The 15640-nt window shown below is 41.5% G+C and overlaps 1 protein-coding gene across 1 annotated transcript in view; it reads right to left on the reverse strand.

Annotated features, from left to right (window-relative positions):
* Positions 1 to 2168: 2168 nt before the first annotated feature.
* The window catches only part of BMPR1B (bone morphogenetic protein receptor type 1B), a 388753-nt gene continuing 375281 nt past the window's right edge, over positions 2169 to 15640 (reverse strand). Inside the window, exons 10-12 of the mRNA XM_029943095.1 lie at positions 8700 to 8875; positions 5149 to 5279; positions 2169 to 3424 (exon numbers count right to left, since the gene is read on the reverse strand). Of these exons, the coding sequence (XP_029798955.1) occupies positions 3299 to 3424; positions 5149 to 5279; positions 8700 to 8875 (433 nt within the window). The 3' untranslated portion in view covers positions 2169 to 3298. The remainder of the gene's footprint in view (positions 3425 to 5148; positions 5280 to 8699; positions 8876 to 15640) is intronic.

Here is a 15640-nt window from a genome sequence, read left to right on the forward strand (position 1 = left end):
GGCTCTAGGAACATGAAATTCTATCGTTATTCAGCATTTCCTGTACCTGACTACACAACTGTAATGTGTCAAGGAATTCCCTGGAAATAAAATCTCGGCGTGTTTTCTAAGAAGCTTTATGTTTTAAGAACAAACAGAACGGTCACCAGTGACTTGCGAGCGGTGCTGTCAGGAAGTCCCAGGCCAGACTCCTCATCACCATGGTCATGGCACTGTCCCTTGTGACTGAACCAACTACACACTTTCATAAATAAATATTATGTTTCACTTAGTACTTTATCATCCATAATAGTTTACTCTCTAATCCACAGAATGGAGTTGTGCCAGACTCCACACTGAACATAAATTTATATATACATATATATTTATATAATATATACACACATACATAAACTATAAATCTGAACATCTTAGCATACAAAACTCATATTAGCTAGCAACTAATATTTTAGAATTCCCTTGAAGGGGATGGGGTGATTAGAGGGAAATCTTAGTCTTTGAAATAGTCTTGAGAGGAAGCAATTGACAACATTAATTTCCAGGTTCCCACTTATTCTATTGAAAAACAAAACAAAACAAAAAATAAATTCACTTCTCAGCTACTAAAAATTTAAAAATCAAAAAGTATTATTTGGAAGTGAGTAGGTAGTCTCTTTAAGAACAATTTAGTATTCCCTATGTCAGGTGGGTTTCGGTAAGATACAAAGAAAAATCTACTCATAAATAAATTCCTATCTCACTGAAAGACTCTATTAACTAAATGGGTCTTTTAAAATATGTCAAGAGTAATTTTTAAATGTTCATAGTGAGTAAATCCGGTTGAGGATTAGAAATCAAGCTATAAATTTTTCCAAAATAACTAAACAAGTAATATGGAAGAAATTTGGATACTATTTTAATTTCTTCCCATTCTTCATTGGAACCAACACCCTTCTAAAAATCTAGTTTACTTTCAAATCATCACCTCCCCACAAACTATTTTGATTCGAAGTTACCTATGTATAAACGTTTACCAAAAATAACACATCGTTATCTAAGAGGTAAGCCCAACCTTTCTTAAATTGAGGGGAAATCAAGAAACACAACGTGTCCCCGCTTAACGGGCATCAATGTGTACTTATTTGTTTGTAGATTATCTAAATTAGAGGCACTGAAGTTTCTCTCCACGGCTCAGATGATGATCACACTTCATTCTAGGCACACACTCCTTCTAAGCTGTCACAGAGAAGTCACAAATACAACGTGACCCAAGGGAAAGGAACCTGCATGTTGCTATTCAGGTGATTTTCATCTCACTTAAAAGCAGCATTCTGGCTACAGTTATATTTGGAAACAAGTGCTTTTAATCTGGGAAAAACAAACATTGTTCCTATTCAAGAGTTAAGAGAATCTTCTTTTCTTTGTTACGAACAGAACGTGGCCGTGAAGCGCTAGGAAGGGAACGCTGAACATGGCTCCGCTCCTGTCCCCCGCACTCAGCACACCCCAGCCGCCCCGCGCTCTGAGCCGGTTTCGGGTTGAACAAGTCACCAGCTGCAAGCCTACTTCAGAAGTGAGGAGAATATTTTCTCGTTTTTCATGCAGCTGTCAAATTTTCAAACACCCTCCATCCTGCAGGCACCAACGGGTGAAAATGCGTTATAAAACACTGCCCCCTGGAGTATTCTGGAAGGAACATCGTGTTTAAAAAGACCAAGGAGAAGCCTTGCCCCAATTCTTTACTAAACACTGCAGAACTGCGAAGAAACAAAAGAGAACCACAGTAAAGAAACGCAGGCGAAGACGGTTGAGAGGGGTGTGCACCGTTTTAAGCTTTATGTTCCTGCTGAGGAGTATCGGCCCTGTTGATGATTTGACTCACGTTCCGCAAAACAGACCCCACAGCACCGAGTAGGTGAGGAGATGTTTTGCACAAGTGCCACAGAGAAGAAAAATAAATAAATTAATTAACAAGTGAACTGAACAGCACGGAAATAAAATAAACTGAGTCAGCACTCCTAAGACGTGAAATGATCATTTAGGGCGTGTACGCTCGATCCACATCTATTTTAGAATAACAAATCACAGCAGCCATAATATTTTGTGCCCTCCACTGGCTCTCTTCTGCTGTCCCCTCTGGAGGTTACAGTTCTATTTTTAAATTAAAATTTAGTTAAATTAATCTGACATGCTTTCTCTCCTTCCCTTCACTCAGACACAAAAGAGACAGACAATAACCAAAAGAAACTGTCTTTATCTATATACAAAGCAAGGTAAGCACACTCCCCCTTGGGCTTCTGAGGCGGGCTCTCCTGCACAGATAAGAAGCAAACCATTTGTGCCCCCAGCCCCCATCTTCTGCCTCACGGCCATATTTTTCTTACAACACAGGAGCAAATTCTCTTTTAAAAGAGGCTTGCTTATAACACAACTGATGGCAATTGTATTTAATATTGATCCTTTCATTTGAGAGATCAAAACCATACATGGCTCAGCTCTCTGCACCTAAAAACACCTTTGTTTGTGTTCAATGAAAAGGAAAGGATTTTACTATGACCGAAATGCCTCAAAAGAATCAGAAACATAAAATGGTTCTGAAGAACAGCATCAACACCTACGACTTTTAACAGTCACATCAAACCTTCATTTGTTCCATATTGTCTGAAGCTACAAAGGGTCACCCGCAGGAGTCCCCAGATGTGGTCCCAGACAGGTGGCGTGTGTACCCAGATGCATTCACACTGCCGCGGCGGCCCCTGAATTCGGGGCTGGCCAGAGTGGTCTGAGGAGGCAGAGGCGGGGAGGTTTCAGATGAGTTCCGCTCTGGGTTCTCCAGCTTCGCAGTCTGTCTCTTGGTTTGCGGAGTGCAGCACAATTATAGTCATCGGAAAAGGTATTTCAAATTTACCTTCCAGCAGAATCGCTGGGAAGACCTTCTGTTATTATTTAAACTATAACAGTATACACCTTAAAACATCTACATTATTTGTTCTATTTTGGCAAAATTAAAGCGTCTTTTGAGGGGGAAAAAAAAAGGCAATCCCAAAATACAGGGCTTTCTCAGAAAGCAACAGGCATCGTATCTTGACCAAGTTACCCAAGCGGTCTCTCCCTCCCACAGAAAGACATGACGAGAACGCGTTACTGGGAACTTCTCTTTGTCCGGGCTGCTCCCTGGGAGGTGACGGTGGACCCACTGGGAAGCAGGATGATGTTCAAGGCTTGTACTGTGGAGGCTTCTGGAACATCGTTTGCTCTGCCCACAAACAGAGGAGTATCTACTGGCTTTCTCCAGAGATGCTTGTTTCCTGCCCTCAAATCAGAGTTTAATGTCCTGGGACTCTGACATTTTGGCTAGCGTTTTCTTGACGCGCAGCGCAGTCAGCCGTGATGCGGGGTTGTGAGCCCAGCATTCCATCATGAGCTTTCCCATCTGCCTCAGACACTGCGGGGAGGGAAAGGAGACTGGAGTCACACGAGACACAGCTATTACGTTTGATATTTGGCTTTTGGTCTGAAGGCATCAAAAATTTTTTAATGTTTATTTATTTTTGAGAGAGAGCGTGCGAGCAGGGGAGGGGCAGGGAGAGGGAGACACAGAATTGAAAGCAGGACCCAGCTTTCAGCTGTCAGCACAGAGCCCAACGCAGAGCTCGAACTCATGAACTGTGACTGGTCAAGCGACGTCAGACGCTTAACCCACTGAGCCACCCAGGTGCCCCTGAATATATTTTTAAAAGATACTCCTAAAAGCGTGTAGACAAAATTCCATAAAAAATTCTTTTTTTCATACAAATTCTAAATGACTAAAACGGATTTTCATGTATTCCTTATGATAGCAGAAGAATGTGTTTGAAGTCCGTATTAAACAAATACAAAACTACCCAAGGAGACTGTATTCCACTCAACACTCCTACGTTGTTTATAACACTTGATAAGCTTAAATCTTTTATCTAATTCCATACTATTCAAACAAACATGGTTATTCCTAAATCACGGCTGTCTGCTGTGATAATAGCATTGCACTGTACCACTGAACAAGATTAATGACCTGCGCACGGCCTCGCTAGAACTTTCTCCTGTATTCTCCTGTGCTCCATCAATTACTGGTCTTCCTGTTGAAAAGCACAATTTCACCTCATTAGAAATCTTCAGTGAAGGGGTTCTGAATAATACCAATGCCCATAACCACCTTCAAAATAAGAGAGCTCCAGGATCTCAAAAAGTTTTCCCCATAGCTCACTGGAAAACGTCTGAAATATTTAGCATTTCAGTAATGAAACCAAAAAGCAATGAACCAAGGTTTATTTTTAAATGCATTTAACATTTGAGAATTCGTTTCTATACAGTGCTCTTTCCATTTGTTGGCATTGGCTTTGGTACATGTTTGGTGGGGTGGGTGTTTTGGATCTTTACCGCCCCCCCCCCACCCATGCTTCAGACTCATCTCGGAACATTCCAGTCTGCTGGAGCACTCTAGGACTTGGTACGTTTACAAGCTTGGAGGGTGGATGGGGAGGAAGTGGAGGAGGAGATGAGTCAGGAAAGGTGAGGCCGCGTGACTCCTCCCCTCCTCCTGCAGAGCGCCCTTCCAGCCATGCAGGTGCCACCGCTGTGTCCTCGGCCGTGGCTGAGTACGGGTTTGTTCAGACCGCACAGCATCGTGCCTGTTAACAGGGATCCGTGCCACAGCCGGGCGGCCCAACCAAGCCAACGAGCACCCCTTCAGCGCACAGGAAGCCAGGCTCTGCAGATGCCTATCTTTTCTCTCCTCAACCTGAGAGACTGTTGTAGGCTGGTCTGTCATGGAGAAAATCATGATGCTTTAAAGACACACACACACACACACACACACACACACACAGAAATAACATCCTTTATGCAAATGTCAGAACATCACAAACAAGTGAAATAATGTTTTCCCACTGTGCAGGCTAAGTGTTAACCCACTCACCATACTTCAGAAGTAGCGAAAGCAAATTGGAAAAAAGAAACAGATAATCTAACAGACTACACTTAGCTCCACATCAGTGACTGCAGTGAAGCAGCATGACTGTCACCATCACAACAAAGGAGGACGACTCCTGTAGCGAATATCTGGAATTTTGGCTAAAAGAGGAGAGTCTGCTTAGAAGTTGGCCACAGCCACGTGTTTCCCTCGAGCCTTACCTCATCACTACTCCACCGGTTGGGGAATGAGGGACGCAGCTTCTTGATGCACACGATCTCTCTCATGTCCTCGTAAGAGGGGTCACTGGGCACTAGATCATGATAGGGCAGCTGGTATTCTTCCACGATACCTGAAAGCAGGGGCCGTTTTTAAACTCTTACGATTGCTACTTTAGGTGAAGTAGACATACAAGTCCAATATACAAACCATCCTCAAAAAGCTCTGTCAGTACTAAAGACAAGTGTAGGCTGAGAAACTGCAAAATAAGTCTTGAATAAAAAGTGCCCCAATGACACTTAATCTAATTAAAAATATAAATAGAAAACCTAATGAAACATATTATTATACGTTTTCAAGCCTTTTTTTAATTTCCCAAAGCTAAGCAAAACAAGCATCTCAAATTTATTTCCAATTTTATAAAGGTTCTTGTATGCCAAACTAAAAAAACACATCTATATTAAATCTCAGCGCAAACTTGGCAGACACATCCCAAACTCATACCGCGTAATATGGGACTGTTTCTATCACTGCAATATGGGATTACGAATCTCATAATAAATCTGGCAGTGTATCCTACTTGAGCAAAATGGGAGATTTACATTCTTTCTGCTTAATCATAAGAATGCATTTTTCCACATTTAAAATTCAAAAAATTATACACACCTAAAAATATTACCCATAATTTTTTAGGTGCAAGAACTGCCTGATGTTCGTTATTTTCTCCTTTAAATTTCCCGTGTGTCACCCAACTTTCTCTAAGAAATACATTACTTTTAGAAAAAAAGAGGTGCTGTGTAAAGAAGGGTGAAGATACAAATCTATGTCATCTTAGGAAAAGGGTACTTACTGTGATAAATTCCATTTCATTTTTCCTACTATCTGCTTCCTACCTTATTCCTTTTGTCCTTTAGAAAAGTAGGCTACTTGTATCTTCTCAGCCCTATCTGATTAACTCCTCGAAGTAATTACAAGCAGCCTCCGTCCTTAGAGAACACCGCTCTGAACACTCCGTGTGGAGCACCTTTCCTCCCCGTCCTAAATCATCTATTATAGGAATGTAATTGCTTTTGTCTGAAAAAGATGATACTGCCAGGCTGGCAGATTACCCAGGGCATCATTCAACTGGCTGGGGTTTTCCTCTGACAAAATCTGGAGTACAATGCCCTTTCTTGCGAACTCAAACCCATATATAAACCTAAAGGACAAGAAGGTTCAGAAGTTTCCTCAGACCATCCCAACTCACCCACCATTGCTCATGCCTCGCTGAGACCACAGAGCATGACTGTATGTGCTGTCTACATTATTCCTTCCATTGGGTTCCATCTCTATAGCAGATACTAAGAGCACAGGGTCTAAAGCACAGGGATGCCCACACTTCATTTGAGTTCTTCCTCTTTCTCTACTTAAGGAAATGGCTCTGGCAAGCCCTTGAAGGCAAGGACCATGTCTGTCTCATTCATCTCGTATTTTGCTCAATGCCTAATGCTGGTGTCATTACCAACATGGTGGTAGGCAGGTATATATGCTACAACAGACATAGAGCCAACAAAATAAAATTATGAATTAATCAAAATCTGTCTTTGAACTATAGGCCTTACTTCTTTTTCCTTATATGCCATTAAGTTATCAAAACTCCCATATTAGCTGCCATTTAATTGTGTCTGAAACCTCAGAAATTCTTTTTCTTTCCCAGTTTAGAATATACAGATGTGTCTAGTTCACCCCAAAGTCCCTTGACTAGAAAGACAAGACCATAACTTCCAACGTCTTCATAAAGGAAAGTGTTGGAGAACAGAGTTTTGTGTGTTTTGCCTTTCTGGAAAGAGAAAATGAACTCATATGTTAGGAACCCACTATATACCAGGCATGGAGGTAAGTATGCTATAGAATTTACTACATTTTTATAAGCACGTTTATGAGATAGCATTATTAACCACATTATCCAGATGAGAAAACTTGGTTTCGAGGGATTCGGTACCTTGCCTGAGGCCATACAGTTGGTATGGGGGCAGAGCTGGGACTAATGTCTCTGACAAACATATGTCAATCTTATAAAGAAACAAGGCAATACCTTAGTACCTCTCAAATCTCCAAAGGCAAAGACAGACCTAGTAAAGCAATTAATATTCTGCTGATTTTATAAGGCAAACTTGTTTTTACGCTGAGAATCATTTCTCCTGTGTTCCGGCCTACAGCCTTCCAAATATAGGTTTCCTGTGGCCTTGTTTGCTTCAGATGTTCAGGAAAACATAATTAGAGAAGTAATCTTGTCATCGACTACTCCTTCAACCTCTATAAATCAATCTTAAGTGTAAGCATGTTATTCAAAAATAGGCTCATCTTCTCTTTATAAAACATGAAACAAGGCACAGCTAGGTAACTTATATTTTGGTTAGCTCTTCTCTTCTTCATATATGATGGGAGATTTATTCACTATCTTCTTAGGAAACATTTCCTATGTTAACTTTTCTTTTGGAGTTCTCTCACTTTAGAGGAAATGTGTTCTATTTGAAATTAAGCCTCTAATACGCTGAGAATTCCCAGAGTGATTCGAAGGCATTGCATCATGATCTTTCCACCAAGGCCTAAATGCCTGTTGATTAACTGTCTCTCCTCTACAGTTACATATGAGTCCAAATATAAGTTAAGTCCCTCTCAATCAAAATGAACATTTTAAATAAGAGCTAACATGTATTGAAAGCTATTAATGTACCAGGCGGTTTTAATTCTCTTTAATTCACCCTCTTCTTAAGAGAAGAGAACTGGAAAGTTATAAAGCCAAGTAACTTGTCAAAGGTTCACGGACAGTAAATGGCAGGTCCGAGAACGAACCCCAGCCGCAGTGAAGTGTTCTCCACACTTTCAGAAGCACGGGCAAACTCTAAGTTTCACAAAAGTAAGTTTCAACTGGCCGTGAAGTGCAGCAGCATCGTCTCTTACCAAGCACAGCCGTGGGAATAACCATAAACAGGGTACTTGATACTGAAGAGCCTAAGATTTAGCTTCTCACCTAAAAAGTGCTGGAATCTGTTTAAAGACAGATGATGTATCAGTAAACAAAATACTACAAGCAATAATAATGCTTCTGAATATTTAGTAATGTCTTGTGTTGTCTTACTAGGGAATCCTTGTTTGTAAGAAACTTATCATGACCAGAAGGAATACTCTTATGCTTTCATTTCCTTTTGATAAAAATTGATGTTTTCAAACTTCTTTATGAAGAAGAACTATAAAGAGTCAAGTTGGGAGGAGGTTATGAATGGGGGTCCCACCCCACATTTCTGTCTCCACCATAATCTGCATAGAACAAGCCACACGGAATGGGGTATTGGAGGTGGGGATGGGCCCCAGCAGGTTGGTGAGAAGCTGGAAGGAGGCAGTCCAAGGTGATTCTAAGATGTCAGGTATCATTTCCTGGGGGGACTGTGACTCTGTGTCAACTGAAACAAGGTGGAAAATAAAATCTGATATCGTGGACAATATGCTAACTCCGATTTCTGATCAGAAAGAAAGGATTTGTAGTAGATCCAACAGTATCACTGTTACTTACCTCCTGATACACATCTCCTAGCGACCTCCCAGAGGATGAGTCCAAAACTGTACATGTCGGCCATAATGTAAGATTGAAAGTGATTTCTATTTAAGCTCTCGTCCAGCACTTCTGGAGGCATATAGCGTTTGGTGCCAACTCGGGTGTTGGGTGGTATGTCAACTTCATTGGTATCACTGAGGCAAAAGGAAAGCAAAGAGTTTTCAGCATGAAAATGACAAATCGAAGGGATTCCTGAACAGGGTTTCAGTGAAAGGTGGGAAGGGATATCCTTTCACGGAATAACGTTTCCCTGAAAAACATTTCTTGCTGGAAGTTGTATTAAATATTCACACATAAAAACCCAACGCAGATGTCATAGTGAAGCAAAAACACACAAGCCTGGGTTGCCACTAGATCAAAATATACACTTGGAATCATTGCTATATATCTATTAATTGCCTGCAAATAGCTTCATACTTCAATAGCTTTGCTCTTCAAATCGGCATGAGCACAGGCCAAGGTGGTCTGTTTGAGAAAATATTTTTAAAACCAAGTGTTGTGAGGTTTTTAAACATACAAACAAGTTTAAAAAATGGGAGAGGAAGAGGACCAACAAAAACTTGAAAATATTTTACTGTGATAAGCAGGATCTACAGTAAAGCTTTCTAGAATCGCTATTATTTCATAAACCAAACAACATGGACTTCTTCATAAAAGGAGGAAAGGAATAACTTAACATAATTCAGTAGCAGAATGAAAATTTCAGAACACGATCCATGTATTAGGATTTCCCACGGACCGGAAGAAAATTCACACTGGGTTGACACCAGTTCGCAGAATGGCACTTGGGAACTACTGTCTCAGTGCAGAGAGCAGGAGCCAGAGTTCTGAACAGAGATGAATAACATCAAACTACTACTACCTGAGGCGCCTGGGTGGCTCAGTCGGTTAAGCCTCCGACTTCAGCTCAGGTCATGATCTCACAATTTGTGGGTTCGAGCCCCGCATCCAGCTCTGGACTGACAGTTCAGAGCCTGGAGCCTGCTTCAGGTTCTGTGTCTCCCTCTCTCTCTGTTCCTTCTCTCTCCCTCTCTCTCTCTCTCTCTCTCTCAAATAAATAAACTTAAAAAAAAATACTACTGCCTGGTAGGTCAACAACTAACCAAGATCAAGTATGTAAAAATTGCGGCCAGCACAGTCTGAAGCACGTATCAGAGGTTTAACTAATATTCACTCAACAGACACTAGTGGAGCTAGGAAGAGCAATAAACCCCAGTTTGGGCGAAGAGACTATAAATCAAAAAGGCACAAAAAGTCATTATTAAAAGGGATGTTTGAGGGGCATAGTGGCTACACTGGCCTATCTCCCGATTCCTAGGGAACGTGTTTTCCTTCTCTTCACACGCTCCACTGACTCTCCAGCATTTACGTGTTAGTTCTCCTCCCAAGGAAGTTACATGTAGCAGATCTCACGTTTATCAGGCTGTGTCACAGGCAACAATGCCAAACGTTCCTAAGCACTACTGGCTTTCGGGAAGCTTCGATCTCCCTGCCTCAATCTTTACTGTCAAAAACATAAAATACGCAGCGTCAGTTGGGAAAATTTAAAGGATGGCAGATGTCTCTCTGCAGATCTCCAAACTGTTAACATTTACTAAAACGCATAAAGCTTCGTTCTTAGAACCATGTTAAATTCATTTTCAGCTAAAATCCTTAATCTAAAGCCGTTGCGACAGATGGGCCACCAATATTCTCATTAGGCCCCTCAGGATCTTGTAGGAACAAATGCTCTGAAAAAGCCTGTTTGTTTTTAAAATAAAAGTTAAAGTGTAAATTTTTTCAAAATGAAAATAAATAAATAAAAATATAAACCTTAGTCTGTAAGCGTAGGTCCCCGTATCTTGGGCTCTAAGAGTCTTATTTTCCAGACAAATGTGAACTGGTGATAGTTACCAGTACGATATAACAGGAAAATGTCATCTATGTGCCTAAATAGTAAATGACAAGGGAAGAAAGTGAGCCAAGAAACAGCTTAATGATAATATGAAAAATATCAGATTTCAAAGATGCCACAAAATTATGTTGACATCTCTTCTGTGAGCACACAGTAGGTATTTCATTAATGTGTTCTAATTTACTATTTGAATCAGTAGAGGAAGACAGCAGTGGGCCTGGGTAGAGACTTCTAGATTCTATGCGAAGAAACAAACATGGGGGCTTGCAGATGGAGAGAAACTGGTAAAGGGCCTAAATTCTATTCCAGAACATGGACTGGGAAAGGAAGTCAAGACTAGTCTCATCATGAGGCCCATAAGAGTGTATTTCAGCCAAAGATATACTGTGATGACACTTGAAAAAGACTTCAGGCAACTCCTTCCCATTCTTCCTCTTAGCTCCTGCGTGCTTTGTTTGGATGTGCCAGCTCGGGAAGGGCCACCAGGATGTCTGACATGGAGACAATCTACTGAAAGCTGAAACGTAGCAGTCTTTTGATGACAGAACTAAGATCTCTGATGGGCAGACCAGAAAGAGTTCATCTCTACACTCTCATTCCCTCAAGCACTGAACAAACATACAATCAAGGATTTTGTTGGTCCATCAGATTCCCAAAACACATGCAGGCTTGGCATGACTGTCCCTGCCCTTCCTTCCTTTCCCTGCCCTTGGTGTTTCCCTAGTAGTATGTGAACAGACGTCCTCCCCAGAGTATTTGAGTAAGCACCTGTCTTCCAACCTAAAAGTATAAACTCCTTGAGCCCCGAATATTTGTCATAATCATTTCATAGCCCTAAAGAGTACTGTTCCCGTTTCTCTCCATTCACAATGGGCTGTGCACGTGGTTGGTAAATTATATACTTCAAGTAAAAGAAAGAAAAGGCCAGTTTACAGGAAACTTTGCTATGCATACTTTAAAGAGAAATATAAAAAAAATCTCTGTGGCATACAGACCATAAAATGAGACATTAGCAATATCTAAGCGGTTAACTAATTCTGTTAAGCAAATTAATATTGTAAAAGATTACTGTTAACCTAATGGCAAATGCCTTCAGCACTACCTTTAAATGACAAACATGCCAATTATAAGGAATTCATATCGGATATTATAAAGGGTCAGACCCTCCAAGACATATGTAGCTCCATCCTCGCTTGGCTCAGGAAGGTTTCTACACTGGAAAGTAATTAAACTGCAGCTCTCGCTCAGGTTTTCAGTAACATTATCTTAGCTACTCCCAAATTAGGGAAGGGAAAAACTAGCTTGTTCATCTTCAAGACAAAAAATAGAAGCCAGGGATACTGAACACTGGGGCACCAAGAATAAAGGAAGACAAAGAAGTCATAACTGGGGTCCGATGGCGCAGAGCATGTAAGAATAGGGGACAAAGTAATTGAAGGAAAGGGTCAAGGAGGAAGAAGGAAACAGGAAGGGTCAGGGCGCCTTCAGCTTTCCCTTGCTTCCTTTTCCATGAAGAGGCAGGAGGGGTGAGAAACAAGGTTCATGAGGAAAGACAGACACCGGACAAGGAGGGCGGAGTCAGAGAAACAAACTCTAAATGCACAAAATAACCCTCTGTGCTCAGTGGCTACACGTACAAGTGGTCAAATCATAAAATCACTTAGAGCAAAGATAAATACCAACTTCAGGATACGGGCTACTTCTGGGAGGGGTAAAGGGGAGTAAAATAGGGAGGAGAATGCAAAGGGAGGAGAATTGCATTAAAAAAAAAAGACCAGATAAAAATAATGCAAATTGTTAGCTTTGTTAACATTATGACAATTGTTACATGAGTGCCTTATTCTTAATACTTTCCTGTGTATGTAAATATATTTTAATTAAATATATTATAAAGAAAAAGAACTCACCAGGATAAGGTCACCAGGATAAGGAACAAGAAAAATGTACCTTTCAAGGATTAAGGGATAGGTTGGAAGCATAAGGCTCTGAAGGGCAAAAGACACCTAAGGAAAGCAGACAAAAGAAGATGAGTTTCTACCAGGGAGAACCGAAAACATTCCATCAAAAAAATGGGTGCCACGTTCACTGTAGAGGAAACATGATCTCTCCCGGCTTTCCATGGAGAAGAGTTAGAAGTATTTGCACAAAGGGCTTCTGACTGAAAAATTGGGCTTTGAAAACTGCAGGGGTAGGTGTTTTTACCTACTGACACTTTTATAATTAATTCTCCTACTAGATCCAACATTAGATCTCATTCCTGTTAATGTACCAGTGTGATACAGACTTAAGTAGAATTTGAAAATTATAAAAGTATAATTTGTACAGGGCACCTGGGTGGCTCAGTGGGTTAAGCGTCCTACTCTTGATTTTGGCTCAGGTCATGATCTCACTGTTCGTGGGATCGAGCCCCACATCAGGCTCTGCACTGACAGCACAGGGCCTGTTTGGGATTCTTTCTTTATCTTCCTCTCTCTCTGCCCCTCCTCCACTTGTGTGTCCATGTGCGTGCGCTCTCTCTCCCTCAAAATAATAAACATTCTTTAAAAATATATAATTTGAACAAAATAAACTAAAGTAAGGGATGTCAGGCAACTTCCTCTCCAGGAAAGAAAAATTGTTTCAAATTTTACATTAATGGGTATTTTCTTTCTGAGCAAGAGTGGGCTGTGACAGGATTAAATAAAAACACCTAAAATTTTCTGAATAAAAATAAACAGTAATAGGGAGGTTGGGGGTAAAGGGGCAAGTCAATTAGGAAGAAAACTTTTCTCCCCTCTGGCCTAGAGTCATGCACGACAAGCTGCTAAGCTTCTGTAGGAAACAAAAATCAGGACAATGATCTGGTGGCATGAATTTTATGACTGAATGTTACGCAATGCCCTACAACACAACTGGGCAAAGCTCTCTTCAACCTTGAGTTGATGGTGTTTGGCAGAGAGAAGAATCAGCTCCTGTATTATGTGGAGTTATATGGAACATATATACACAACATATACCAAAGCTATAAGGCTGATAGGACAGAGAGGGAAACAGCACCTTAGAGTCCCAGATACACTGTGAATGACATCAGGTTCCCTACTGTATTAGGTAGGATTAGGGCCGATGAAGTGTAATTTTATTTGAATCTCAAAATGCACAGTGTCCTCAGCAGGATTACATAAAGAGGCATGAAAACAAACTTCGTATTTCTGACCAAAATCACCTGGGTGAGAGAGATATGACAAAGGAAGTGGCAGCGTGATGGCATGAGCGGTCTGCAGAGGTGACCAAACCTTCCAGGGTACATACACTCTCCGTGGCTTCTTCTCATCCATCGGGACACAAGTGACTGAGTGCCCATGGACAGGGCAGCAAGGAAGACTGGCAGCGTGAGACAATGACAGCCAGAGACGAGAAGAGAAGGCAGTGAGAAAAGAAGGCAATGAAATGATACAATACTAAGATTTTCCTCTTCTGAAGGTGACAGGAGGCCTGATGGAGTAGGGGGATGGGAGAAGCACCAGGACCCGCTGGGAGACAGAGTTCATTACTGGCATGGTTTAGAACCTGGGCACAACGTGATGATTTTAATCAGTTTCATTGTCTACGGACAGTGCAGCTCCCTACTGCTTCTGTGGTCCCCTGGGTCCAGCCCTGGTGCTCAGAGTGGCATGTATGCACTGCAGCTGTTAAAGTAGCCAGGAGAGGGAGCCATGGAGCTCCTGGGAACGCAGAAAGGCTCAAGGTAGAGCCTCCAGCAAGGAGCCTGGGCAAAGCAGGGGACTCGGGAACAGGCATGACATCCACTCTCAGCCAAGATGCCCCAGAGGAAGGGCAGGAGAAAGATTTTCATCTTGGTGGCAGGGTGTAATAAAGCAGATTTTTTAATTTATTTTTTATTTATTTTTTTTTTTTACTCTTTTTATTTATTTTAGAGAGAGAGAGAGAGACAGCATGAACAGGGGAGGGTCAGAGAGGGAGACACAGAATCGGAAGCAGGCTCCACGCTCTGAGCTGTCAGCACAGAGCCTGACACAGGGCTCGAACCCACGAACAGTGAGATCATGACCTGAGCCGAAGTCAGACGCCGAACCAACTGAGCCACCCAGGCGCCCCTAACACATATTTTTTTTAAATACAGTCTTCGTCTGGACTTTGTTTTGAGTTAACTATTTTTCATGTTCATGAAAGCTCCCAGTTATAAATGCATAGCAGGAATTCCTGCAAGAAGTATTAGGTAGAGGGAAAAGCCACTGGTTCGACACTGTGCACATTCCCCCTGTGCCATCAGCTGAAGGGAGAGGTGCGTGAAAGTCACACGCAGAGCCCGCTGTGACCATGAGAAACCAGCTTGGGAATGAGTTGTTAGCTCCAAACAGGTGGCAGCAGCTCATTAAGCCTCCGGTCACATGCAGGGTGTCGCTGTGGTCAAAAACAGAGAGAAGGGGGAAAGGGAGAAGGAGATAAAAAGGTAAGAGAGAAAGAAGAGAAGCAAACATTGTGCACCTTTAATAACCTAAAAAGGGTTTTAAAAAATTTTTTTGGAGATCAAAAAAGAATGAAATCTTGCCATTTGCAAAACATGGATGGAACTAGAAGGTGTATTATGCTAAGTGAAATAAGTCAGCCAGAGAAAGGTAAATATCATACTTCACTCATATGTGAAATTCAAGAAACAGAACAGATGAACACAGGGGAAGGGAAGCAAAAATAAGATAAAAACTGAGAGGGAGGCAAACTGTAAGAGACTCTTGAATACACAGAACGCACTGAGGGTGGCTGGAGGGGGGATGGGTAGGGGGATGGGCTGCATGGACGACTGGCATTAAGGAGAGCACTTGTGGGGATGAGCACTGGGTGTTACATGTCAATGATGAGTCACTAAATGCTACTTCTGAAAATCATTGCTGCACTGTATGTTAACTAACCTGGATTTGAATTAATAAAAAAGAAAAAGAAAACAAACTACTCCAAAACAACAAATGAATAAGAAAAACTGAACTTCCAGGAATAAAAGAAGGCAGGA

This window comes from Suricata suricatta, chromosome 1, assembly GCF_006229205.1.
Source record: "Suricata suricatta isolate VVHF042 chromosome 1, meerkat_22Aug2017_6uvM2_HiC, whole genome shotgun sequence".
Lineage (NCBI taxonomy): Eukaryota > Metazoa > Chordata > Mammalia > Carnivora > Herpestidae > Suricata > Suricata suricatta.